Below are 25,404 nucleotides of genomic sequence, written 5' to 3'. Positions count from 1 at the left end.
GGATATGAACACCTTGGGATCATCTCGTCGCTTCTCTTGGATCCAATCAGTGACACCGCATAATTTGAGGACCTCGGCATGAGTATCCCCAGGTGGAAATGGAGAATAAAGAGAATAATTAGCGTAGCTGCTGTTCAATGTATATAAACAAGATGCAGAAACTTTTGTGGAAACCCGTTAAGTGATGCATTGAGTGTATGCTTTACTAAACAGATAGGTCTTTAATCTAGTTTTGAACTGAGAAAGTGTGTCTGAGCCTCGGACATTATCAGGAAGGATATTCCAGAGTTTAGGAGCCATAAATGAGAAGGCTCGACCTCCTTTACTTGACTTTGCTTTTCTAGGTACTACCAGAAGCCCTGAGTTTTGAAATCTTAAAGAGCAAGCTGGATTGTAGCGAGACAGAGGGTTGGTTAGATAAACAGGAGCTAGATTATTTAGAGCTTTATAGGTGAGAAGTAATATTTTAAATTCAATATGAAACTTAACAGGCAGCCAGTGTAAGGAGGATAAAATTGGGTTGATATGGTCATATTTTCTAGACCTGGTAAGAACTCTGGCTGCTGCATTTTGTACTAATTGAGGTTTGTTAATAGAGGATGCTGGGCAGCCAGCAAACAGAGCATTACAGTAATCCAGCCTAGAAGTCATAAAAGCGTGGACTAGCTTTTCTGCATCAGAGATTGATAGCATACTTCGTAATTTAGCGATATTTCTCAGATGAAAGAAGGCAGTTTTTGTGACATGGGATACATGGTTTTCAAAAGTTAGATTGCTGTCTATTATGACACCCAGATCTTTTATAGTAGAGCTAACGCTAACTTTGTATCCCTCTAATTGTAGATTGAGTTACGAGATCTGCTGTGTAAGAGAAGAAAACTGTTGGTCATCCAGTCTTAACAATTCTAAAACACTCAGTTAGCTTAGACAGTTCAGACATCTCATCAGGTTTAGTTGAAATATATAATTGAGTATCATCTGCATAGCAATGAAAGCTGATTCCATGTCTTATAATAATGTCTTCCACTGGCAGCATGTAAATTGTAAACAGCAAAGGGCCTAAAACTGATCCTTGAGGCACCCCATACTTTACTGGGCTGACTTGTGAAGGCTGTCCATTAATATTAACAAACTGGTAACGGTAAAATAAGTATGACTTAAACCATTGTAGAGCTTGTCCCTGGACACCTGTAGACTTTAAGCGATTTATGAGGATATTGTTGTCAATGGTGTCAAATGCCGCACGAAGATCAAGTACAACTAATAGCGAGATGCACCCTTGGTCAGCAGCTAAGAGTAAATCATTGGTTATTTTCACTAATGCAGTTTCTGTACTGCGATGAGCCCTGTACCCTGACTGAAGCACTTCAAAAATATTGTTTGTCTGCAGAAAGGAGCAAAATTGAGTAGAAACAACTTTTTCTAGTATTTTAGACATAAATGGAAGATTTGAAATAGGCCTATAGTTAGCTAAGTTGTTGGGGTCCAGTTGTGGTTTCTTAATAATAGGCTTAATAACAGCTAGCTTGTAAGAGTTTGGAACATGGCCTATAGATAAAGAAGAGTTGATAATGTTAAGAAGAGGTTCTCCTATAGCAGGTAGCAGCAATTCTTTCAGTAATTTTGTTGGAATTGAGTACAGCATACACATAGCTGGTTTAGAGCTATTTATTTATAATTTTATCTAGCTCTTCCTGTTCTATGATTTTGAAGCAGTGTAGGTTATTATTATGATTCAGTGAAATATTTACAGGATTTGGAGTATAAGCTGGTGCAGAAAGTTTAACATTTTCTATTTTCTGTCTAAAGCCTTCTATTTTACCACAAAAAAAAAAGTCATCACTACTAATTTGCGGTGGAACATTTTGTTTCAAGGATGACCGATTATTTGCTAATTTAGCAATTGTGTTAAATAAAAATCTAGGATTGTTATGATTATTTTCTATCAGTTTGCGGGGATGCTCAGCCCTGGCTGATTTTAGAGCCCTCCTATAGCTGGACATACTGTCTTTGTACGCAATTCTAAAGACCTCTAAATTAGTTTTTTTTCCATTTACGTTCCAGGGCACGGGTTGCTGTTTTGAGAGTGCAAGTATGACTATTATACCATGGTGTAGTTTTAATCTCTCTAGCCTTTTTTAATTTGATGGGTAAAAAAAAAACCATAAAAGAAAAAAGTCAATTGTTTAATCATGAAATTATGGGATTGGTGTGTATGAAAGCCGGCTTCTGCCTCTAAATAAGAAATAAAAAGGTTATTGCGACTTTAATCTCAGAATTTAAAGTCGCAATTTTGAGTTATAAAGTGACAATTCTATTTCACATGAGTTTATATCACAAAATTGAGACTTTATTTATCAGAATTGCAAGATATGAAGTTAGAATTGTGATTTTATTATTTAGAACTTAAAGATTAAAAATGTTGCAATAACCTTTTTATTCCATAGATGACCATGTGGGCCTTAGGAGAATGCAATATTTTATTATTCTCAGTCGCTTCGGTACATTTCTCGAATCATTATTGAGATATGCAAAACGGCTCATTTCTCAAAACAACTCACACAAAATACAATGGATTAGTTGTCTCTTGCCCAAAATCCTAGAATAGAATGAATATGTGTAAGTATAATGCAGTACACCAATAGCCATACCAAGCTTATTATTTGAACAATTAAGTCTTTTTAAAAAACTGGAGAAACACCAAACACACAAACACCAAATTAAATGTCTCTGCACTTAAAAAACCATGTCTGGAACATAAACAACTATGAAAGAAGTTGGATGTTTATCATTATATTGAAATCTTATTGGTGTCATTGGTTTTAGGTTGTTTTATTGTAGTCTAAATAGATGTCTGTAAATGATTTCAGGCATAAATAAATTCTTACATTTATGAGTAAAACATAATTTAATATTAATTATTATCCCTGAAATAAGGTTTATATTACATGCTGTACATTTATCATCTAAGGATCGTGTCATGTTTTTTATTTATCACCCTAAAATAACAGATATACTTGCAGTAAACATATTTTTATTCATAAATTTAGGGGTAACCACACATTTTAAATATGTAAAGGTTGCTATAACATCAGTGAACATCCCCTTTGCACACAAAAAGGACAGAAGCGGCATTGCAAAAATTAATTACATCAACATAAATCCAATAATAGCAATGCAGTTCTTTAAAACAAACTCAACTGTAGCATGAATGAATACAATGATGTTTATGTGGGTTAAAACGTATAGCACACAGATTTATACTAAGTGAAATACAAAATCTGTTGTGATTCACATGCATCAAACCCCTTTGTATTTCGAACCAAATGAAGTATAATTTGAAAAAAGTGCTGTGTCTGACTGTGGGCTACTAATGATTATGCTTTGTGATAATCAGTGATATTAGTGTGCTTATTTCTTAGGCCAGTTACAGCATGTGCAGTCAGGATCAAAAACTGTTGTTGCAGGACAATTCTGTATGAAGGTCCTGCCATTGGCACACTGAATGAATGTTTTGGGATCAGCTGGATTCGCATAGATGCCCTCTGATCTGCTTGCACAGAAGTCTGATCCTGAGGGAGCTGTCGGTACAACAGGAGGTATTGTGGTATGAGGTACAGCAGCAGATGCTGTTGTAGAGGTCCCACTGGCCTTATCTGTTGTGCTTGGGGGGAGAGATGGGAAATCTGCAGGAAAAAATTAGAATTTTATATTTTCTCTTAAAAGTATTAATCAGCTTGGATGGTTTGCAGAAATAATTGGTTCTGGTCAATCACAATGATTTAATGGCACTAATATCATCATAATGGGCTTCACAGAGATGTTTTTACCAGTGTTGCTGATATTAAGCAGCGTGTGGAGGTGTCCAATAAGAGGGTATTTGCCCTGCCCACAGAACTGACCACTGAAGTCATCAAGATCCAGAGACCAGACAAAAGCTCCTCCAAAGCCTTTCTCCTTCAGGTAGTCCACCTAAAACAGACCAGACCTAGTTACCGAGAGCATGAGAAATACATTTATGTTTTATACTTTAGCATACTCACCTTAGTCTCATAGCTTTCCTGGTCATCAAATCCCACCCACTCCTGTCCTTTTGTTGCATAAGGAACTTTCTGATCAACAATCTGTTGCACAATGGCTCCTTGTAGAAAAGTACAGATCTGTTGGGAGACGATCTGTCAGGAAATCTTCTGATTGTATTTCCACAATAAAAATTATGCTTTAAGGCTGAAGATTAGACCTCATAATAGGACCAGAATCCAGCTTCTCTGGTGTATGTTCCAGCTAAAGCAGCACCACTAGCTGGAGCTCCAACTCCATTGTCCGCAGACGACAGGCGAAACGTTCTTCCATACGCAGCAAAGCCCATCCTGAGCTTCTCCACAGGAGCGCCCTGATCTCGCCAGTAGTTCATTGCAAAGTCCTGCATTGTCATGAGCATTTAATTATTTGCTGTTGTGTTTCTAGACTATTCTAACCTGCAGTGACTCAAGTGTTGCATTGAAGATATCTGAATAGCTACCAAAATTTTATTTAAACATCACAGTTAATAAAGGTACATCTTTATATAGTATGAATGTCAAGACATCTATAAAAAGTTAAGACTTTTATAATTTTTTCAAAAGATATATTTGTCAAATAAATGTTTTTGTTTTGTACATGCTGTTATACAGTATTTTCATAAAACAGTAAAATCTGTTCCTCTTACAGTATTGTAGTAGATTTGGTCTCCTGTGTCTCCAGAGTCTCTGTACAGAGGACTATTGTGTCCAGTGATGTTGTCCTGTGAGCCGTGGAAATCATAGGTCATGATATTGATGAAGTCCAAATACCTGAATCACCAGAGGAAAATATCAGTTTCAGTCAGATTGGGTTTGGTTTGTTAAAAGCAGCTGAATCATCATTTGATTAGCATTTTAAGAGACTTTGTCAATTAACCCAATCCATGATTCATTATGAACATAAACCCTTCAAGAACACATACTTGGCAATTTCTGCAATTTCATAACCAGCGTCAATGATTCCTTTCACAGCAGCCACTGCAGCAGTGAGCATGAGTCTGGGGCGTCCAGTGGCTGCACTCTCTGCCTGATAAGCTTCTACAAGCTCCTGTTACGATCACATATGTAGGTCATTAGGTAAAACATTAAGGTCTGATTTTCTAGTTCATGTTCTATGAAAAATCTTCTTACTTGTCAAAAATTTTAGATTTAGAATTTAGGATAAACCTGGAATACAATCAAAGCATTAGAGTGTTTAAAATTTAAAATAATTGTCATGACATAAAATTAATAAGAAACCGTTTTTGTTATTTCTGAAACACTAATCAAATAAATTTGACTCTGATCATGTTCAGTCAAACTGCAGAAGAATATCAATGTCAGGTTTGAAAGAATCTTGTGGAGGTCATGCCGTGTAAGTCCTGTTGTTATTACAATAAAACAATAAAAAATGTAATTCATTGTCACTTAATTGAACTGTTCCTGATTTTTGTTTTCACCCACAAGGCCATCTGAAATGTACACGACTTTCTTTCCTTAGTCAAAGAGAATTTAAGGATTTGAAGTAAAATGTACTTAATATATGTAGATAATGTAATTGTCTCTGTCTAATCTGTTCTGGTGTACCTCAAGGCTCTGTTCTAGGTCCTCTTCTTTTTCTTATCTGTATGCTAAAACATGCTAAACTGATAAACTACAATGTTAAACTGATGAGATACAGATTTATTGTAGCGCTTCTTCCTTCTCAGTGTTTCCTCTCTGTAAGAGTAGGGGAAAATTGTTTTTCTCCAAAACCTTATTTCTATGACTGAGAATATCGTTGGTTTTGATATAAAACATTGTGACAAAGAAGCCATAAATGTTCATGTACCTTACAGAGCAAAGTGAATCTCTGCTTGTCTTCTGGAGGACTTCCACGAGAACCAGGATACTCCCAGTCCAGATCCAGACCGTCAAATCCATGGGTCCTCAGAAATGTGATACTGGACTGAATAAAGGTCTGTCTGTTTTGTGGCATGGAGACCATGCTGCTAAACCTGAGATCACAATGAGGAGAGAAGCTTCATGAAGGTGAAAGAAACACAGTTCTGCTTCAGTTGGTTACTACAAGTTAAGCTGCGGTCGCCGGTCACTCTATACTTTTCTCCCTGTAGACTTAGATTCATACATACGCGAATGCGTCAGACCAGAAATGCAAGCTCATGCGACAAGTTTTGCAGTTCAATGCATTGCAAAGTTCAAGCTTAATGAACTTTGACCAGCAAAATTGCATCACTTGACTGCGTGAGACCAACCGAGGACCAAAACATGACCTCTCTGTACAGAAATTTTAAATATGGACCAATCGCTAGCTTTTTTTTAAAATGTCTAATATTCTTGTTTAATCCCACACCTTTTCGCAGAGACGTACTACAGAATTTCACATGCTCAAACTCTAGTGTGACCGCAGCATTATGCTGGAACAAAAGATTTTCACCAGATAAACAATTACTCTGAAATGCATAAAAAATACATATGGAATTGGTGAGTGCAGCTCCAGCGGTGCAGCCAATCTGTCATTAGAGAAGTATTTCAGGCACACATGCAGAGCAGCACATCAGAATTTGCTTAAGAGCCTTCACATGTCTGAAGAGCTGTTTTTGCAAGCATTCAGCAGCGGTCAAGTCTGAATGTTTTCTCAGTCCCTGGGTCCTTCACTGAATTACAAAAAGAGCAGTAAAAGAAAGCAGATTTCCTTAGAGAGCTAAATAATGTCTTTCAATGTTATTCCAACTGCTGGATGTGGTAGTTTTCTGACTCCAGACATGAGCACTATATAACATGACTGGGGTGCAGCATGTTGAAGAAGTGAGCAATTCATGCCCTCACTGCAAGAGCATGCCTGTTGATAAGATGAGATTGCAAATCAGCGACCACTCGGCCAGGTAAGAGAATCTGAGTGGGAGCTACCGGGTGTCTCCTCACAAGGACTGGGCATTCCCAGTTGGTCAAACTGTTCCAGCTATGCGTGATCCCCACTTAGTAATGCCAAATATATCAGTCAGTCATGGTGAGATCCCCCTCCATAGGTGAACCTGTCTTCCCTACCAGCCAACCATCTTACTCATATGTAGTGCTCCCCCTGGATAGGGCTAGCCCATATGTGCATATTTGTCATTTAGTCTGGGCAATTTTGGGAAGTGAGTGGCCTCCGCAGTCGTACAACTAAAACACCTAGCCTTAAATTAGCTGGCTAAAATCAAATTAAAATGCTTCCTAAATTGTAAATATATTTCCATATTTCATTAATTGGAGCCTGGTGACATTGGATTGTTGCACATTTGGTGGTGTTTTTATGCTCACGCTTCCTGCTTGGCACACATTGGATGGTTACACCTTAGGTGGTGTTTTTATCCTCACGCTTCCTGCTTGGCACACATTGCCCTAAATGTGTTACAGATTCAGCTGCTGTGGCACTTTAAATACATTCCCCAATCTGTTGTTTCAACATAACTTGTAGTGACCAACTGAATTGGAATGTCTCAGTTACAGATGTTATCTCTTGTTGCCACAGTAGCCAAATCACCAGCTGATTGTTAAGTTGCGCTTGGCTCCTTAGCTGTAGCCTGACGTGCTACTCTGCCGCTGCGCCTTATATACTCCCCTAATAACAGAGTGGCTGCACTTGTGAAGCTACATTTGCCAATTCCATAGGCAATTTATTGGCCATTGTTTATACATTTTAAGCTACGGTCACACTAGAGTTTCTGCTGTGCGGAGCTGCGAAAAGGGGCGGGATTAAACAACATGATTAGACATTTAAAAAGCGAGCGATTGCTCCATGTTTTAAATCTCTGTCCAGAGATGTCATGTTTTGATCCTCGATTGGTCTCACGCAGTCAAGTGATGCGATTTCGCAGGTCAGAGTTCACCAAGCTTGAACTTTGCACCACAGCAACCTGCAAAACTAGACCATGACCCTGTGTTTCCGGTCTGACGCATTCGCTTGCGTATGAATGAAAGTCTATGGGAGGAAAAGCCCAGTGTGACCGCAGCTTTTGAGTCAGACCTCTTTCTTAGAGTGAATAGTTATCTGCCAATAACCCAATTGTTGTTGAGTATTGTTGTACCAACATAACATTTCCATTTCCTTCTTTGTGGAACGAGGGTTATATCTGTAACACATTCTGATCTATCAAAATACAGCAGAACTTACTGAGCTGAGCCGAATTCCCATCCACCAACAGCCAACAGAGTTTTCAGGTTGGAGTTACTGTTAAGTTAAACATTTAGCATTATTCTTCACTATAATACTCTAGAGCAAATAGTGACTTTTAGGATTACATTACATAGTAGATTAAACAAATATATGCATGGAAAAAACATAAGCGCACCTTTGTTTTAGGCCATTAAAGGACTGGTAGAGAGTTTCATCATTCCATTCGTAGGTTGTCAGTTTATTTTCATTATTAATAATGGAAAAGGCATAAATTAAATGAGTGCACAGATGTGGATCCACATTGGATGGCATGTACTTGCCAACATCAGGTCTGTACTGAGACCAGTTGGTGAAGTAACATATAAGTTGGGAGGCCAATCCTGGAACAAACAAATAAAAAGCATATATACACACATACATGTATATACATATTTTACACCCATTTTGCCCCTTTTTTACAAGATGTTAAATACATCTTTGGTGTTCTTAGTATGTGTCTGTGTAGTTTCAGCTTCAAATACATATATATTTATATAAATATACTGTATATATAAAAGGTTTATACCCTTATATATGCCCTACTTAATATTTCCATTTTAGTTGGAAGTACATCACCACACAGAAATAAAACTTACGATACAAGAGCAGGCAACTTCTGGCACGCACGCACGCAAGCACACACACACATACACACACACACACACAGCACATTTACATTACCCTGCTTTTGTACATCTACCCGTGGCATATTCCCACCAAACATGTAAATATATGCGGTATGGAGATCAATTATAGCTAAAAAAGAAATGTTTTAATATGTAGGACTCCTGTTATGTGTTTGAAGCAACCTCAGTTAGGTATGCAGTTACTCATGGCATTTTTAGTCTTTTAAGCATAATTGTGTTTTAAAAAGGTTTAAAATCTTAATTTCTAATTATGTATGTATGTAGGTGCTCAGCATAAATGAGTAAACACCATTTTAAAAATGAATATTTTCATTTGTTTCCCAGTGAATATTAGTAATATATATTGGTGCATTTGAACGAAACAGATTTATTAAACAGATGTTTTCATTTATTCATTTTCTTTTCTGCTTAGTCTTTACAGATATATTTATTAAAATAATATTGTGGTCACAAAACATCTTTAGAATGGAAAGATAATACATGTAAATTCATTCAAAAAAGAAATAAATAACAACAACATTAACAAAATTCTATATATTTTTGTTTCTCTAAATTTTTGCTAATTTTTAAAATTTCATTTAATAATTTTCTATACCTAATTTGGGCTACTAACTTTAAACCAATATTGTAAGTTATTTTGTTAGATAAGCTCTAGATTTGGCTTCATTACTGAATAATCTAATCTATATGCACAAATATAATATGGTAAAAACATCCTATAGAAAATATTAATTTAAAAGATAGATTTGTGGGGGGTGTACTTATATATGCTGAGCACTGTATATTTGTAATTCAGAGAAAACAAACTAGTGGAATGTAAACTCAGAATTGCAAAAAAAAAAGTCAAACGTCTTAGGTTAAAACTTTGGCAATCTATAGGGGAAGAATAGCATGAGATAAATGTAATTCTGAAGTTTGGGAATGAAACTTTTAAATACCTGAGGGTAAAGTTAAAAACTGCTATAAATCTTAAAATTTTAATGTTAACCCTCAAATCTGAACTCTGGAAAAACTCAATACTCCAATATGCAAATTAGCAGTTTTGTACAAAAAGAGTCAGAATTGGTATACAAACACATGAGAAGAAATTTGTTATCAATAATATACACAATATGACATTTTGATGGTCATTTTAACACATTTTTTTTATTTAAGTTACACTGCATCTACATGCCAAATAATTCTCATTAGATTTTAAGTAGACTGTTAGGTTGGGGTTAGGTATAGGGCTCAATAAGGCATAAGACATGTTTCCATGACATGTTGCTATTTTCAGATCAATGCAACCTCAATTCTCCCATTTTCCCAAGCAAAATTAATTATGTAAGCTTATGGTTGTCTTTAGTGAGTGCATCCAACACGTTTCCTTATCCACAAAAGAGAGAAAGTAAAAGTAAAGACCAAATGGAGGAGGCTCATTTTTAATTTTTAAACTGCAGATGGTCTGTTTTCTCGCTGGTGAAGTGTTCAGTTTTTACACTTACAAAGTCCTCCATGTAAATAGCAAATGCGCCATTTTAAAGGGAATGGGAGATGAGACTCTGATTGTTTAATGCTCAAAACACACCCATAACTCATTAGGAGAATAAGCTCAGCCCTGTTAGACCATGAGCTGCAGCGCAGAGCGTATTTTTTCCATCTTTAAAACAGCAAGTTTTAAAACAGCAAGTGGATTCTGACAAGCCCTTAATGCTTTTGCGCCCTGAGCTTCAGACTTTGCACCTACACCATTAAAATAGAGCCTCAAGGGTTAGTGTAAGTTGACATGTATAGTTGAAGTCAGAATTATTAGCCTCCTTGGAATTTTTTAAAAATATTTTCTAAATTATGTTTTCTAAATTTTCACAGTATGTCCGATAATATTTTTTTCTTCTTGAGAAAGTCTTGTTTGTTTTATTTTGGCTAAAATAAAAGCAGTTTTTATTTTTTAAAAGCCATTTTAAGGTTAAAATTATCAGCCCCTTTATGCTATACTTTGTTTTGATACCCTACTGAATAAACTATCGTTATTTAATAACTTGCCTAATTACCCTAACCTACCTAGTTAACCTAATTAACATAGTTAAGCCTTTAAATGTCACTTTAAGCTGTATTTAAGTGTGTTGAAAAATATATAGGAAAAGATTGTTTACTGTCATCATGGTAAATATGAAATAAATAAGTTATTAGAAAGGAGTTATTAAAACTATTATGTGTAGAAATGTATTGAACAAATCTATCCGTTAAACCTCAATCGGGGGAAAAAGAAACAGGGGGCTAATAATTCAGACTTAAACTGTGCTTGAAAAGTTTCTAATAGTCAGTTAAATGTCTGTTGAAGGAGCAATATCAACAGATATTGAGCAGACAGTCTACTAATACTCAAAAAAGAAGTAATTGGCATGTTGAGATGAAACTTTTAGTCAACAAAATGTGCAATTGGGACCATTAAAATAAAGTATTACTGGAATCTTACGAAACAAATAAATAGAAAACTTACCAAAGTGACACAATGCCAGTGAAAAGCCTGAAAAGAGGTAAAAATGAACCGTCAACATCTTTATTAAAAAGTATGTTCTGTAAGATCAACAATCACTTACTGGCTATAAAAATGAATCTGCTCATCTTCAAGCGATGGTTGTCTCAGCCAAGAGTATCAGTCTGCTAATGATGTATGATAGAAGAAATTGTTGTTTATATTACTTCCTTTTACCCCCAACACACTGACCTCACTTCTGCATGATACAATGATTAACTAAAACACACAAGAGCTGATTTTTTCTCCCATCTTGCCTGGTTGATGTCACTGTTGGGAAAGCAACATTCTTTTTTGCATTGTAATTGTATGAGTGCTTGTTCCCTTATCTAAGCCTCAATGTCTCAATCAAAAGTTTCCACGTAAAACATCAGAAAGGGACACACTATGGTCTCAAATTTATTCTTCAAACCCAAAGATATACACATTGTTTAACTGTTGGGTTATCATAAACCTAGACCAGGAAGCAGAGGTGAAATAAAAAAGGTTTTCTCTTCACTATACATCTTTACGACAGCAATAAATGCCACCATTAATTCTTACGCATTTTTTTTAGACTTCTCGTTTCTTCTATTGTCAACATGTAAGATTATATTAGTACTAGCTATATTATACAACTTATTTAAATGGATTATATCAAACAAACAAACAAAAACTATTAGTAGTAATAGTATTAACCTGCATTAGTAAAATAATTTTCTACACTGAGATATATAAGATATATAGTGTACACACATGTAATATAACGTATAATAATGTCATTTTGCATTACATTAGCAATACATTATAATTTTTTTTTTTTTTTTTTTTAGTTATCCCCAAGTCCAATTTAGTGCAAGAAATAAAATTAAATTAAATAAACAACATTCCTTTATAATCATTTACATTATTAATGCTACACATAAATGTGGATGCTTTCCTGGGCATATACAGTTTGAATTTAGAAAATAGAAGAAATAAGAGTGAATGTGTTACTTACCAATAATTATTCTCAAGTTTTATTTTGAAAGGTTTCGACTGCCTCCGATTTTTTGGGTTGTGATCATGTGATCATAATTTTATCTTACTGAATACAGTTTAAAGTTCTGTTATAATGCTGCTCTGTGCAGTCTTGCATGGTGGCGCAATGGGTAGCACAATGCCTCACCAGCAACAAGGTCGCTGGTTTGAGCCTTGGCTGGGTCAGTCGGCATTTCTGTGTGTAGTATGTATAATCTCATTGTGCTTGATTGGGTTTTCTCCAGGTGCTCTGGTTTCCCTCATGGTCCAAAGACATGGTATGGGTGAATTGAATAAGCTAAATTGGCAGTAGTGTATGTGAGTGTATGCAGGAGTGTGAGGGTGTTTACCAGTGTTGGGTTGCAGGTGGAAGGGCATCTGCTGCGTAAAACATGTGCTGGATAATTTGGCGGTTAATTCCACTGTGGCGACCCCAGATTAATAAAGGGACTTAGCCGAAAAGAAAATAAATGAATTAATATGTATTTATTCATTTAAAGAGAGAGTAAGAATCAACAAAAAACCTCGGGCTAAGACTCGAACTCAGATCACCTTGGGCGGTTCTTTATCCCCTCGGTTTGGTATCAACGAACTAAACGCTAAGTTATTTTGTAAAGCCATACAGAAAATAGAGTATACACAGGAATCAGAGAATGAAATCCAATAACTTAAGACCTTTTTAAAGACTCGTTCCATATATTTTAAGAAGTAAAATCACTTTAGGTTTCTACCAGAAACACTGGTGAGTTTTGAACTTAAATATTAATGTAAAAAACTATTCCAAAACTAAAACATTATTCATATACTGAATAAAAATCTATTAAATCCATTTAATTCAGCAGGTTGGCACCTAAAGAACTGCAGAAATCATGATGTTGCCTTGATTATTGGAGTAAACAAAGCAGCAGGATGTCAAATCTAGTAGGATTTTATTGATTTCATTGACTACACAACATCCTGATATTGTCAGAGGCAAACTTTATTATACAACCATACATTGCATATTCAAAAATTATATACAAATTTAATATCTTGCAAAATAGCACTTAAGACTTTAATACTTTAAGGGCCTTAAATTTCTCAACTCTGATTGATCAACTTTTAATACTTTAAGACACCGCAGACTCACTGTAAAAAATGTTACCTAGATCTAACTTATAAAAAGTGAGGCAAGTGGTTGCATCGGACGTTTTAGGTTGATTCAACTTCCAGCCTTTTTTAAGTATTTTAAACACTAAAACATTGCTTAAAACAAATGCAATAAAATTAAGTTGAGCCAACTAATATTTCTAAAATTACTCAAATCAGATAAACTTACTTTTTTTGTTAAACTTAACTTACTTATACATTGCTATATGTTGACTGTACTTATTTTAATTAAGTATTATGAACTTAATTATCTAAATAAAATTAACCATGCATATGTCATTTAAAATGAATTCAATTAACTTCTGGCTGTAACCTTGGAAAATAAATCTTCGTTTCTATATTGTAAGCACAATATACACTAGGAAAAACAGATAAACAGACTTTCCTGTCAATAACAATTAAATAAGAATGGGAAGATGGATTAAAGACCATAACATGTATTCAATATCAATCAATGTTCCTTTTAATAGTGACTACAAAATAGGCCATTAATGTGGCTACACGTACACAATACATAAATAAAAACATTAATAATACCAGATCCTATTGAGAAATCATCTAAGGCAACTCAGTGAGGAGATTTGCATATTTTGATGAAGATTTAGGATGCATAATGTCCAGCCCCACAAAGAGTCTCTGATATATCTCAAATGTATACAGTTTTGATGGATACTTGAAGTCGAGGACATCGGTAAGTCCAAACAGGAGCCATCATGCATTTGACAGGTTTGGCAAACCTCTGACAGTCCTATGATAATCCAAACTGTGTTGGGCTGATGGCAAATTTTTCTTGTGGGCAGCTGCATGCACCTCTGATTCCTCACAACTCTATTGGTAGAGACAAAAAGAAACAGGAGTTCAGGTGGTTGATACCAAACAACATTAAATAGCTAAATACTGAATAGGAAATAACTACAAGTGAAGTTACAAAAGTGCAGTGAGAATGATGCATGGATGAAACACCTTAGTTTATCAGTTAAAAATTACCTTAGTAAGTTACCTTTAGTAAGTTTGGCAACTTATAAAGCATAAGAATGTGCATGCAATTTAGATATTAAAACTGTTTGAAAACGGCTATATGAAAATTATAGAATACAAATTCTATAATTTAATCGTCATCTTCATTTTGCACCAAACTTTGCACGTCATAATACAAATTCTATTAAATAAATAAATAAATACATTGCCATTTTACACATTACATTAAGGTTTACATTAATTTTTTGCTAAAGCTACATTTAATTGACTTTTTCTATAAATTTAATGTGACTGGCAAATGACAGTTCAGTGATTTAGTGTTATCAGTTAGCTTTATTGAAAGACTGACAGATAATAAGAAACTGCATTAGGATATCTATTTTTTTTTTTACTGTTTTTACTGTTGCACACATAAAAAAAATCTTCAGATATCAAATGTAGGTTAATTCTATGGAGCCCACTATTGTTTGCAATTTTACCAATGTTTTACTTACCTGCAAATAATTATAGCTGTAGTTGTATCTAATGTTTTTCTTACCTGGATGTGAAGTTTGAAGATCCACAGGTAACAAAATCACTTTGGTATCTAAAGACCAAGAACATGCATTTTAGAATGAGGTGCATACAGTTTAAATGGTTCTGTAAACATCAGTAAATGTAATTTAAGTTAAAATAAATTGTAAATCTGTAATTTATTCACTATGCAGCATTAAAAAAAACTTATGGAATAAATCTCTAAAACACAAACTTTAAGTTGTACTTTCTCTTACGTTAAACACAAACTACTTAACTGTTGCATATGTTTCTGCATTTAATATCCATCCTTAATGTGCTGCTATAACTTGGGTGAGCTAACTTTAGCTAAGTTAGCGCTAACAAACTGAACCCCCACAGCCCGACCGCCCACCAGTGACCTTGTTAATCGGTTCTGTAACGTTAGTTATACCTACTATTTGTTTTAAAACTACTTTCACTATTTTTCTCAATAATATCACTTTTAATCGTTAGCATAAACTAGCGTTGGTTAGCGTTAGCCAACTTAGCTTTCCATGTGAGAGCAGTCTAACTGTTAACATACCTAAGGCTACAGTACAATTTACAAAGCTAAAACCTCACCTGCCTAGCGAAGACAGCAGTTTTGCATGACCTTACAATTATCATTCGGCTACATTTGCAACTTACCGTGTTAATCAGATCCGCTGCTGGGAGCAGTTAATGTCGACCATTGCAGAAGCTGCGTCTGCCTGCTAAATCCCGGGCAATGAAAAAGGAGTCACGCATAACTATTAAAATCACGTTTTATGAACACCTGCCCACATCGACAGCTGCTCTAATAAATTGTCTGTGTCAACTCACTTTTATAACATTTATTCTACACAATAACCACGTAAAAAAATCTGCTCAAATAAATTGCATTAGTTTTATTCAAAATATACAGTTATATAAAAACTGATATATTTTAAGTTAAGAGGAAGCAAATTTTATTTTTTTGGTATAAAACAAATAAAATTAACTAGATTGCAATTATTTAAAGTAGATAGAACCAACTTTGTGAGTGTAGCACTTTTTACAGTGCTCCCTAGAAAATCATGGGTGACCTCATTATCACTATGACAACATGATCCTTGCAAAGTTAAAATTGATTGTTTTTCTGCATTTGAACATTTGGGATAATGAAAGTGGGCCTACACAAGTCAGCAAAATATATAATGCAAGTCGTAAGTAAGATGCAATCATGGGTTAACATCCATGTTGGTCCTAGAACACAACTGAAAAAGTAATCCTTACACATTCCCTACCCCTAAACCAAACCATAATCAAAATCAGAAGGGAAGAATAATAATTGGAAAGCAATTACGTAGAAATACACAAACCTAACTATAAGCCTAAACTTAAATATATCCCATAATTATGATCGACTGATTGGAAATTTGTTCCAGGATCAACATGGCTGTTAATCCAGGAACATGTCCTACTTGGTAAAATCAGGTCGGCGACATATAAAAAAAAAAAAAGGTTCCAGTGGGTTTTAAATATTATATAGATATCATAATTATTTATCCATTTACAAAAAAACCTGGAGCTAGCCAGGGCAGATCTAGCAATGAACAAAGGAATTCAATTTAAAAGAGGAAATGGTAAACAAACCATAGCGTGTATCTGATTGGAGAAGTACAATGGGCAACATTAATGCCATTACTTCTGCATTTGTTTCAATGGATTACGTATTTATAGTTAACCTGTTTGCACACCTATTAGTCTACTTCCAGAATGAAAGGTTGCTGATAATTTGCTCACTCCCTTATCACTCTGTTATACATTTATTAATTTTTAAAGAAAGCAATAAATCAACATCCTGCATGACAAAGGGGTTGAGTAAATTATCAGGAAAAGCAGTCCTTTACTATTCTGCATGGTTCTAGACTAGAGCAGCAAAGCACAATTATTTTAATTCTTTATAAGTTTTGGAATTTCTTTGCCTCTCAGCATTATTAGAGTTATTGAGGGTCGCTTGGTTTTGTCAAACAGGTCCTATTCAAGTAATTTTTTTGATTGCAAACAGGTGTGGCAATAATCAGCCCTGGGTGAGCAGTGGCTATAGAGAAATTGAATTCAGGTGTGAAACCAGTTAATATGTTATAATATTTGGAGCAAACTTTCACAAGGCTATGTAGTTTTGCAATAATCTTATAAAAAAAAAAAACTGTATTGTTTACTTACACCCGTCAACACTCCTGTTTCTCCCCAAGAATCAAATTTTTCACGTACTGCTTTGTTTTCATGTTTGACTATTTATAAGTTTATATTCAAATTGCCTTGATGACAAATGGCAATATTTTACATAAGTTAATGCACGTACAGTAATGTACTATATTCCTATCAATATCATGTATAAGTATAAGGCAATACACAAATCAAGTTTATCATTTGATCATTGTCACTTTAAAACAATGTTGCACACTACTTGAAATGCAGTTCACACAAAACCCATAATTAGCTCTTGAATGGCCTAGCACAAAAAATTATATATATATATATATATATATATATATATAAAATAAAAGACAACATTTGCTAGGACGATTAAAATAATGATTGTGCATCCTAATTAATCAGTGTTATTAGTATCTAGGTGTATAATTGTACTCTATCGAAGCTTGAGAAATCTAAAGAACACTGAATTTAAAGTCAAAGATTCAGGCCCGTAGCCAGCCATGTTAAAGTTTTTTTTTTTTTTTAACCCTCAAAAAGTAGTTTTCCCTCTTTTTCTATTTAATTATAGGCCTTAAACACTGCATTCTTGTGACAATTTAAGCACTACTTCTAGTAGCTGGATTAGCTTCAAGTGGTCATCATAAGGTTTCCATTATATAATTTTTTTTATAATTTTTTTTAATTAAATAAATAAATACACTTGAATACTCATAGATAACATTAGACAAACTAATATTAAGATTCAAAGAACTCAAAGGTCACTTTCTGCAATTTCTTTATTAAAAGTTGCAATTATGCATAAGGGGCATTGATTCACAAGAGAATTTTTCCTTGACTCTCTAGAAACCAGTTGTACTACAGCCCTGCACAACTTAAACCTTAGCTAACTACTCCTGATCAAATTAAAAGTTAATCAGGCTTGTTTGAAAGCCACATGTAAGTGCTGAAACTATAAACTCCAACACCCCTGGTCTAGAATGCACACAAGCTACAGTAATAACAGATGCACATAGAGGTAAGTTTGTACAAGGAGTGTAGAAAAACTCTTTGGTACAACAGAAGTCAAAATACAAAGATGTTTGTGGGTTAAAACTTGTGGCACACAGATTTACACATGAAATCTGTTACATGAAACACCTTTGTGTAATTGGACTTAACGTATAATTTGAAAGTCTTCGCGTCCAACTGTGGGATTAACAGATGTTAATTCTTTGGCCAGTTACAGCATGAGCAGTCGGGATCAAAGACAGTCTTTGCAGGACAATTCTGTATGAAGGTCCTGCCATTGGCACACTGAATGAATGTCATGGGATTATCTGGATTTGCAAAGATGCCCACTAATCCGCCCGCACAGAAGTCTGATCCTGATGTAACAGTCTTTACAATAGGTGTTGTGGTAACAATGTTTCCTGTTGCCGATGCCCCACCAGACTTGATTGTTTTTGGAAGGTGTCTGAACTCTGGAAGAAATTTGAATTTGATGTTATCAGCTTTGCAATTATTAAAATCAGTGTCGTTTTTAATAGCTTGTTAAAATAATTGGCTTGACAGGTCAATGCCCACATCCAAATGTCTAATATTTCTTAAAGTCCACAGTGACAATGAATCGGAAGCTACAAAATCAGATGGCACCATAACTTAAATTCCTTTACTGCAGTTATAAAAGCGTTTTAATTCTTGCATTTACTTTTGAGCAAATAAGCCCTATATGTGCAGTCAGGAAGCTATTTTTGGCAAAACTGAGGGGTTATGCTAAATTACTTGTATTATGATACTAAAAATCAAACTACGCGACAGAGCAACAAGTACAACTTAAGACAAAGTAAAAATGTCGATTTGACCAAAACAGCTATTGAAAAGAAAGAGATACTCATTGCTACATAATTATTTAAAGTCAATAAGTTTGCAATGAAGTTAATTACAAGTCACTGAGCCAGGGGTGCTCAACCCTGTTACTTAAGATCTACTTTCCTGAAGAGTTGAGCTTCAATCCTGATCAAACATAGCTAAGCCTACCATGTAAGATCTGAAGGGACTTTTATTCAACAAATCCAGGTGTTTGATCAAGATAGCAGCTGAATTCTGCAGAAAGCAGCCATAAATTATAACATTGATTAGATCAAGCAAAACTTATAGCATATTAAGTCAATTAAGGAGATTTTAAATTCGTTCAATGAATACAATCTGTGAAACTATTAAAATGGACTCAATTTTAACATTGCAATATGCTACATCAATTATTTGGTTTGAGGAAATGGGCTTATAAGGAAATATAAGTGGAGGAAATAGCTTAAAAATAGCTATTTGAATGCTAAATGCATTCGAAAAGATACCAAGTCATTGTGAAAGTTAAAAATCAAGTCAGAAATGAGATTAAAAGTTTCAATTGTGATATGATACGTCATCAAGACTGACAATTCTAAATTTCGTAGCACTAAGCTATCATTGTTATAATATCACCTGTGAGATGTATAAAGTTATGAAATATAAAACTATTGATTCTAAATCAGTTACAGTAGCCTATAGTCAAAATTATATAGTCAAATATCAGCTACTCATCATTTTCTCAATTTCAACATTAAGTTCCAATATTCTACATTAATTGTTTGTTTTGTTGTGGAAATGGGCTTCACAGAGATGTTTTTACCAGTGTTGCTGATATTAAGCAGCGTGTGGAGGTGTCCAATAAGAGGGTATTTGCCCTGCCCACAGAACTGACCACTGAAGTCATCAAGATCCAGAGACCAGACAAAAGCTCCTCCAAAGCCTTTCTCCTTCAGGTAGTCCACCTAAAACAGACCAGACCTAGTTACTCAAAGCATGAGAACATTTGTTCTATACTTTGGAATACTCACCTTTGTCTCGTAGCTTTTCTGGTCATCAAATCCCACCCAGTTCAGTCCTTCGGTGGCATAAGGAACTTTCTGATCAGCAATTTGTTCCACACTGGCTCTTTGGAGGAAAGTACAGATCTGTTGGGAGACGCAGTCAGGAAATGTAATTATACGATTCAATCTGATCATTTTCACAATGAAACCGTTTAAACTAAAGGTTAGACCTCATAATAGGACCAGTATCCAGCTTCTCTGGTGTATGTTCCAGCTGATGCTGGACCACTAACTGGAGCTCCAAGTCCATTGACTGCAGATGACAAGCAAAACGTCCTTCCATATGCTGCAAAGCCCATCCTCAGCTTCTCCACAGGAGCGCCCTGATCTCTCCAGTAGGTCATTGCAAAGTCCTGCATTTAAAAAGTAATGATGCATAGATCACATTTGTTACTAAAGCTCAAGCATTAACAAATGTTAACTGACCAGTAACTCAACAGGTTAGAATGACGTCTGTGGAATTAAATGACATTGAAGGCTCGACTCCTACTACAGTCACGGTACTCGCATTTCTCGGATTACATTTTCAAGCCAAAGTAAGGGCAATTACACAGCGTTCTTACAGTATTGTAGTAGATTTGGTCTCCTGTGTCTCTGGAGTCTCTGTACAGAGGACTGTTGTGTCCAGTAACGTTCTCCCATGAGCCGTGGAAATCATAGGTCATGATATTGATGAAATCCAAATACCTGCATCACCAGAGAGAAATATCAGTTTGTCAGATTGGGCTTGGTTTGTTAAAAGCAGCTGAATCATCATTAGATTTGAATTTTAAAAGATGAATCATGAAATAAGTTTATTTACAATAATGAAAAACTCCAACACATACTTGCTAACTTCTGCAATTTCATAACCAGCATCAATGATTCCTTTCCTAGCAGCCACTGCAGCAGTGAGCATGAGTCTGGGGCGTCTAGTAGCTTTACTCTCTGCCTGGTAAGCTTTTAAAAGCTCCTGTTATAATCACATGTTTGAAAGTTATTTATGGTCCTTTTATAGCACTTTACAGCTTGTATCCAAGCTTTAAATACTGGCAACATGGCTTCTAAAAGGATCAGATTTACACTGGACTTGTAGGCATTGCTTTAGGCATCTGACAAAGTAGCTTGTGTTGCCATTTAAAAAAAGATTAACTTTCGGTATCTTTAGTATTACTCTTGCATTGCATTTTTGGCTTTGTATTTTAAATGCGTTGCTAACACATGGCGACCATGCTTCCAAGTTCCAACACTGCACATGAACAAAGACTATAAAAATACACAAGACATGTAACTTGTATAGTTTTGAACAAGGAAAAAAAAAAAAAAAAAAAAAAGTTGTAATGGCCAATATGGCGAAGAAAGTCCTGCCTAATATAACAGGAGCCAATCATCATTGCTACAGACAGACATTTCTCTGTAGGAGAAGCTCAGCCCAGACATATTTTTGTGGTCAAACACACTATAATCAAAGTAAAAACTTTAGACAAGATCCACAAAGTTTGAAATCTCTTTTAAATGAATGTATTATTGTAGAGGGGGGGAGAGGGGATTGATTAAAATGTAAAAAAATTAAATGTAATGTTAGAAAAAACATGAGGTACAGTCAGTCCTGTCAAAATCAAATGACAGCAAGTACTCGGATGCCCACAAATAGTTGTGCATTTCTGATGACTAGTGCAATCAGACGAAGATATTTCCAGAGGATAATGTGTTGAATAGCCATAAATGAGGTTGGTGTCGTATCTCGTTCTTTGAGTGGGCATGCACATTAGCTTGGGCAACCTGAAAAAATAAGTCTTGTTTAATTCGAACATTTAAAAAAAATGAAACGTATGGTTGTTTATTTTATTGGTGATTCCAAATACGTTATACAATCATAAACTTGGCAAACAGTTAGAGAATTTGATGTTTCCCTATAGTTTCCCTAAAATGTCCGAGCACACAGCTCGAGGATTTTCAAAGGTGGCCACCAAGTGAGAGGACTCATTTTAAAGGGACTTTGGCATAATCCAGTGCATGGATCTGAATTTCTTAAACTGATAACCCTCTTAAGTGAACAGCTCCTGACTATATTATATAATGTTTTTATATATTACTTCCAAGACCATCTGTAATAAGAAATTTACTCAGTAAATTAGGAAGACTTGAAAATTTCTCCATCTAAAAATGTTCTGTTGTGCCTCAAGGCACTTTTCAAGCTCTTTACTTTTTACCAGGTTACAAATTGCACAATTTAAATGGTTACACCAATGATAGAGACATCCAAAATTCTTCCATGAACATTTAAGGTTGTCATCGAATGAAACAGAGGGAAAAAAAAAATCATTCAACGACCTGAGGGAAAGTAAATAAGTAGTTCTATTTTCTTAAAAAAAATAAAATAAAATAAAAAAATAAATTAAAAAAATAAATAAAATCTTGTATAACAAACACTAACCATGGACAGTTTCACACAAATATTAAATCATGCCATTAACTTATTTAAAGAGCATAGATAGAATTATAAGTGATAAATCTAATTATATTCATGCAATATTGTACCTTACAGAGCAAAGTGAATCTATGCTTGTCTTCTGGAGGACTTTCACCAGAACCAGGATACTCCCAGTCCAGATCCAGACCATCGAATCCATGGGTCCTCAGGAATTTGATACTGGACTCAATAAATGTCCGTCTCTTTTGTGGCGTGGACACCATTCTGCTGAATCTGAGGTCATTGAGAGAAACATACAGCAACAGAATATAGCAAATACCTTATATAACAACAAAATACAGCAGGACTTACTGAGTTGAGCCCAAGTTCAATGTGCCGACAGCCAACAGAGTTTTCAGGTTGGGGTTGCTGTCAAGTCAAACATTTATCATTCACTATAATGCCCTTCAGCAAATAAATAACTATTAAGATTATACTACGCAGTAAAGCTGAAACTAATATATGGCCAGAAAAATCAGTGCACCTTTGTTTTAGCGCATTGAAAGACTGGTAAAGAGTCTCATCATTCCATTCGGAGGTTGCCAATTTATTTTTAATATTAATAACAGAGAATGCATAAATTAAATGAGTGCAAAGATGTGGATCCACACTAGATGGCATGTACTTGCCAACATCAGGTCTGTACTGAGACCAGTTGGCGAAGTAACATGCAAGTTGGGACGCCAATCCTAGAAAGAAAAAAAAAATTAAAATCGTACTACAAAACACAACTGCTTCCTGCAATTGTACCTTTCAAGCGACTTGGAGCTGAAAATTGCTTTTTTTTTTTTTTACCAAGAAATCTAACTGAACCTCTATTAAAAAAAATTCAATGAATTCAACGTACAAGCCTAAAACTTCCATGTCAAATATTTGTTCAATACATTGTCATGAACAAATCTTAGACTAATATGCACCAATACGATCAGTTCAAAACACTTAAAAACACAATTAGTTATAAAAGTTGCATGCATGCAACAGTGTAGCAGGTACAGTAAATTGAACCTTTAAGAAAAGTTTGTACTATTAAATAAAATTAGTGTAAATCAAGATAGACCAAGCAAAGAAATAGAATACAGTATATAGATATTCTGCAGCACAAAAAAAAAAGTTACAACTTTTACAACTGACTATTGCTCTTGCAACTGAGCTTGTATTTCAGATTATAGCTGAGGAATAGTGACAGAATTGAGAAACAGATTTGAGGTAAACTCCGGTAAAAAGTCAAGAAATAGATGAAAATAAAAAAAGGCAAATTGACTTGTAATTAAGAATTTACAAAATCAGAATTGAGAAAAGAATTCTTAAAATGTAAGCATGCAGCTCTGAGGAAACAAGATGCAATAGAAACTTTCAAGAGTGTAAACAGTTGCGAGATTCAGGTGTGAAGACCTGCAACTTGAACTCAACACTGCAATAAATGGGAATAACTCAATTTTCAGCATAAACTTAATCTAAAGTCACCACTGCAAGATGTCATCTTAATCTGAACTTTGAAAGTGCAAAATATAAACTTCAAAATCTGTAGGAAAAGGCATTTTCCATTAAGTTTTAAAACAAAGAAAACTTACCACATTGGCACAATGCCAAGGAAATGCCTAATAACAAAAGTAAAAACCAAATTCAGTTTTAAACAAATTATATATAAAAGCATTTTTACATATATTTTATATATATTTTTATATCTCCATCACTCACCAGCTACAAAAATGAATCCGGTCATCTTCGAATGATGTTTATATCAGTCAGGAGTAAGCCGTATGAGCTTTTAACCCACACACACTAAATTCACTCCTATACGTGATGATTAACCAAGACCTGAATTAACAGACAAGAAAAATAGATGCTCATTGCAATCTGGCCTCAGTGGTCTGCATGTTCTTACTTGACATGGAAACCCATTAAATGCACTAGGTTTTTTTTAATGGCATAAATCAAGCACGAAATCAAGATTGAATAAACAAGAGCACATGTCAAATGTAGAGTAAGAAGAGCATAAAAACGATCACTACAATGTTACTATTTACCTGTTCTGTCGCTCAGGTCTCCAGTCTCCTTTGTTTTTCCCTCACTGTTAGATCCCTGTTGTCTACCTGAAAATATAAGGAAAGTATCTGACAGACTTTTTTATTTTATCTTTTTTTATATAAAATTTGCCTAGTCATTATTACTGTCATAATCTTCTTAACAAATGCTTTGATAACCGTATATAAAAGGTTTCAATTTATTAATCAAATTTTAACAATTGAACAGGAACACAGTAGTCACTTACAAGTGAAGACATCAGAGCTCTGCCTGACACAGGACTTAAATACATACACTGATTAAACAAAGACAGGTGAAGGGAATCTTACACAGCCGCAACATGCGAAACACTAATAACAGGCAGGAAGGGGAACAAATCACATGACACGACCAGAGAGAACGCTATACACATTGCGAAGAAAACAAGACCACATGGCATGAAAGAGCGACACAAAATCCTCACAATTGTCACGAATATTAATATGTAGTCATAAAATAATTATTAAAAACAATTTTAGGCAAATTAATCAGCGATTTTAGTGTTGCAGTGTCCATTTATTATTAGTGCTTATTGGCAAGCTGTTTATGTTTGCCTCATATATTAGGTTTATTAGAGCTTATATAATGGTAAGATGGGAGTATAGCAATATATTGGGCATTATTTTCTATAAATGATTTGTCTTTTATGAATTTGTTCATGTTTCCTGTTATTTCCACAAAGAGATTCCATAATTTCTTGCTCTCTGCAAAAAGTTGTTAATGTGCACACACAAAATACTCAAGATATGCACAAAAATA

General features: G+C 34.8%; 2 protein-coding genes across 7 annotated transcripts; both read right to left on the bottom strand.

Annotated features, from left to right (window-relative positions):
* Window positions 1-2,468: 2,468 nt before the first annotated feature.
* chia.5 (chitinase, acidic.5) lies at window positions 2,469-17,533 on the bottom strand. 6 transcript variants are annotated; one of them, XM_073937889.1, is made up of 13 exons: window positions 17,248-17,293; window positions 12,750-12,849; window positions 11,465-11,528; window positions 11,365-11,391; window positions 8,375-8,579; window positions 8,197-8,253; window positions 5,872-6,037; window positions 4,985-5,109; window positions 4,709-4,832; window positions 4,241-4,423; window positions 4,044-4,160; window positions 3,831-3,972; window positions 2,469-3,686 (listed from the first exon to the last, which is right to left on the bottom strand). In XM_073937889.1, exons 3-13 carry the CDS (start codon window positions 11,487-11,489, stop codon window positions 3,412-3,414), a joined length of 1,446 nt encoding a protein of 481 aa, XP_073793990.1. In that variant the 5' UTR covers window positions 11,490-11,528; window positions 12,750-12,849; window positions 17,248-17,293; the 3' UTR covers window positions 2,469-3,411. The 6 variants fall into 6 exon arrangements, with proteins under 6 accessions (XP_073793990.1, XP_073793989.1, XP_073793992.1 ...); XM_073937888.1 differs by lacking the exon at window positions 12,750-12,849 and having other exon boundaries at window positions 17,248-17,533; XM_073937891.1 differs by lacking the exons at window positions 12,750-12,849; window positions 17,248-17,293 and adding an exon at window positions 16,675-16,822.
* Window positions 17,534-17,999: 466 nt separating this feature from the next.
* On the bottom strand, window positions 18,000-24,863 carry chia.4 (chitinase, acidic.4). Its single transcript, NM_200446.1, is given in 13 exon segments — window positions 18,000-18,701; window positions 19,889-20,030; window positions 20,097-20,213; window positions 20,300-20,482; window positions 20,693-20,816; window positions 20,957-21,081; window positions 22,650-22,815; window positions 22,894-22,950; window positions 23,066-23,270; window positions 24,153-24,179; window positions 24,280-24,399; window positions 24,609-24,674; window positions 24,854-24,863. Coding segments are annotated over 11 exon segments (1,428 nt in total). The 5' UTR covers window positions 24,305-24,399; window positions 24,609-24,674; window positions 24,854-24,863; the 3' UTR covers window positions 18,000-18,444.
* Between the last annotated feature and the right edge of the window lie 541 nt (window positions 24,864-25,404).

This window comes from Danio rerio, chromosome 23 (assembly GCF_049306965.1).
Source record: "Danio rerio strain Tuebingen ecotype United States chromosome 23, GRCz12tu, whole genome shotgun sequence".
NCBI classification, from domain to species: domain Eukaryota; kingdom Metazoa; phylum Chordata; class Actinopteri; order Cypriniformes; family Danionidae; genus Danio; species Danio rerio.
This window is presented reverse-complemented; position numbering and strand designations above follow the sequence as displayed.

Bases quoted from the DNA above. Each gene is read 5' to 3' on its own strand.
- chia.5 (XM_073937888.1), bottom strand. From the start codon at position 11,489: ATGAGCAGATTCATTTTTATAGCCA. The intron at 11,392-11,464 runs GTAAGTGATTGT...ACCTCTTTTCAG, and splicing joins CAGATTCATTTTTATAGCCA to GCTTTTCACTGGCATTGTGT. The intron at 3,687-3,830 runs GTAAAAACATCT...TTTTTCCTGCAG, and splicing joins GCTTAATATCAGCAACACTG to ATTTCCCATCTCTCCCCCCA.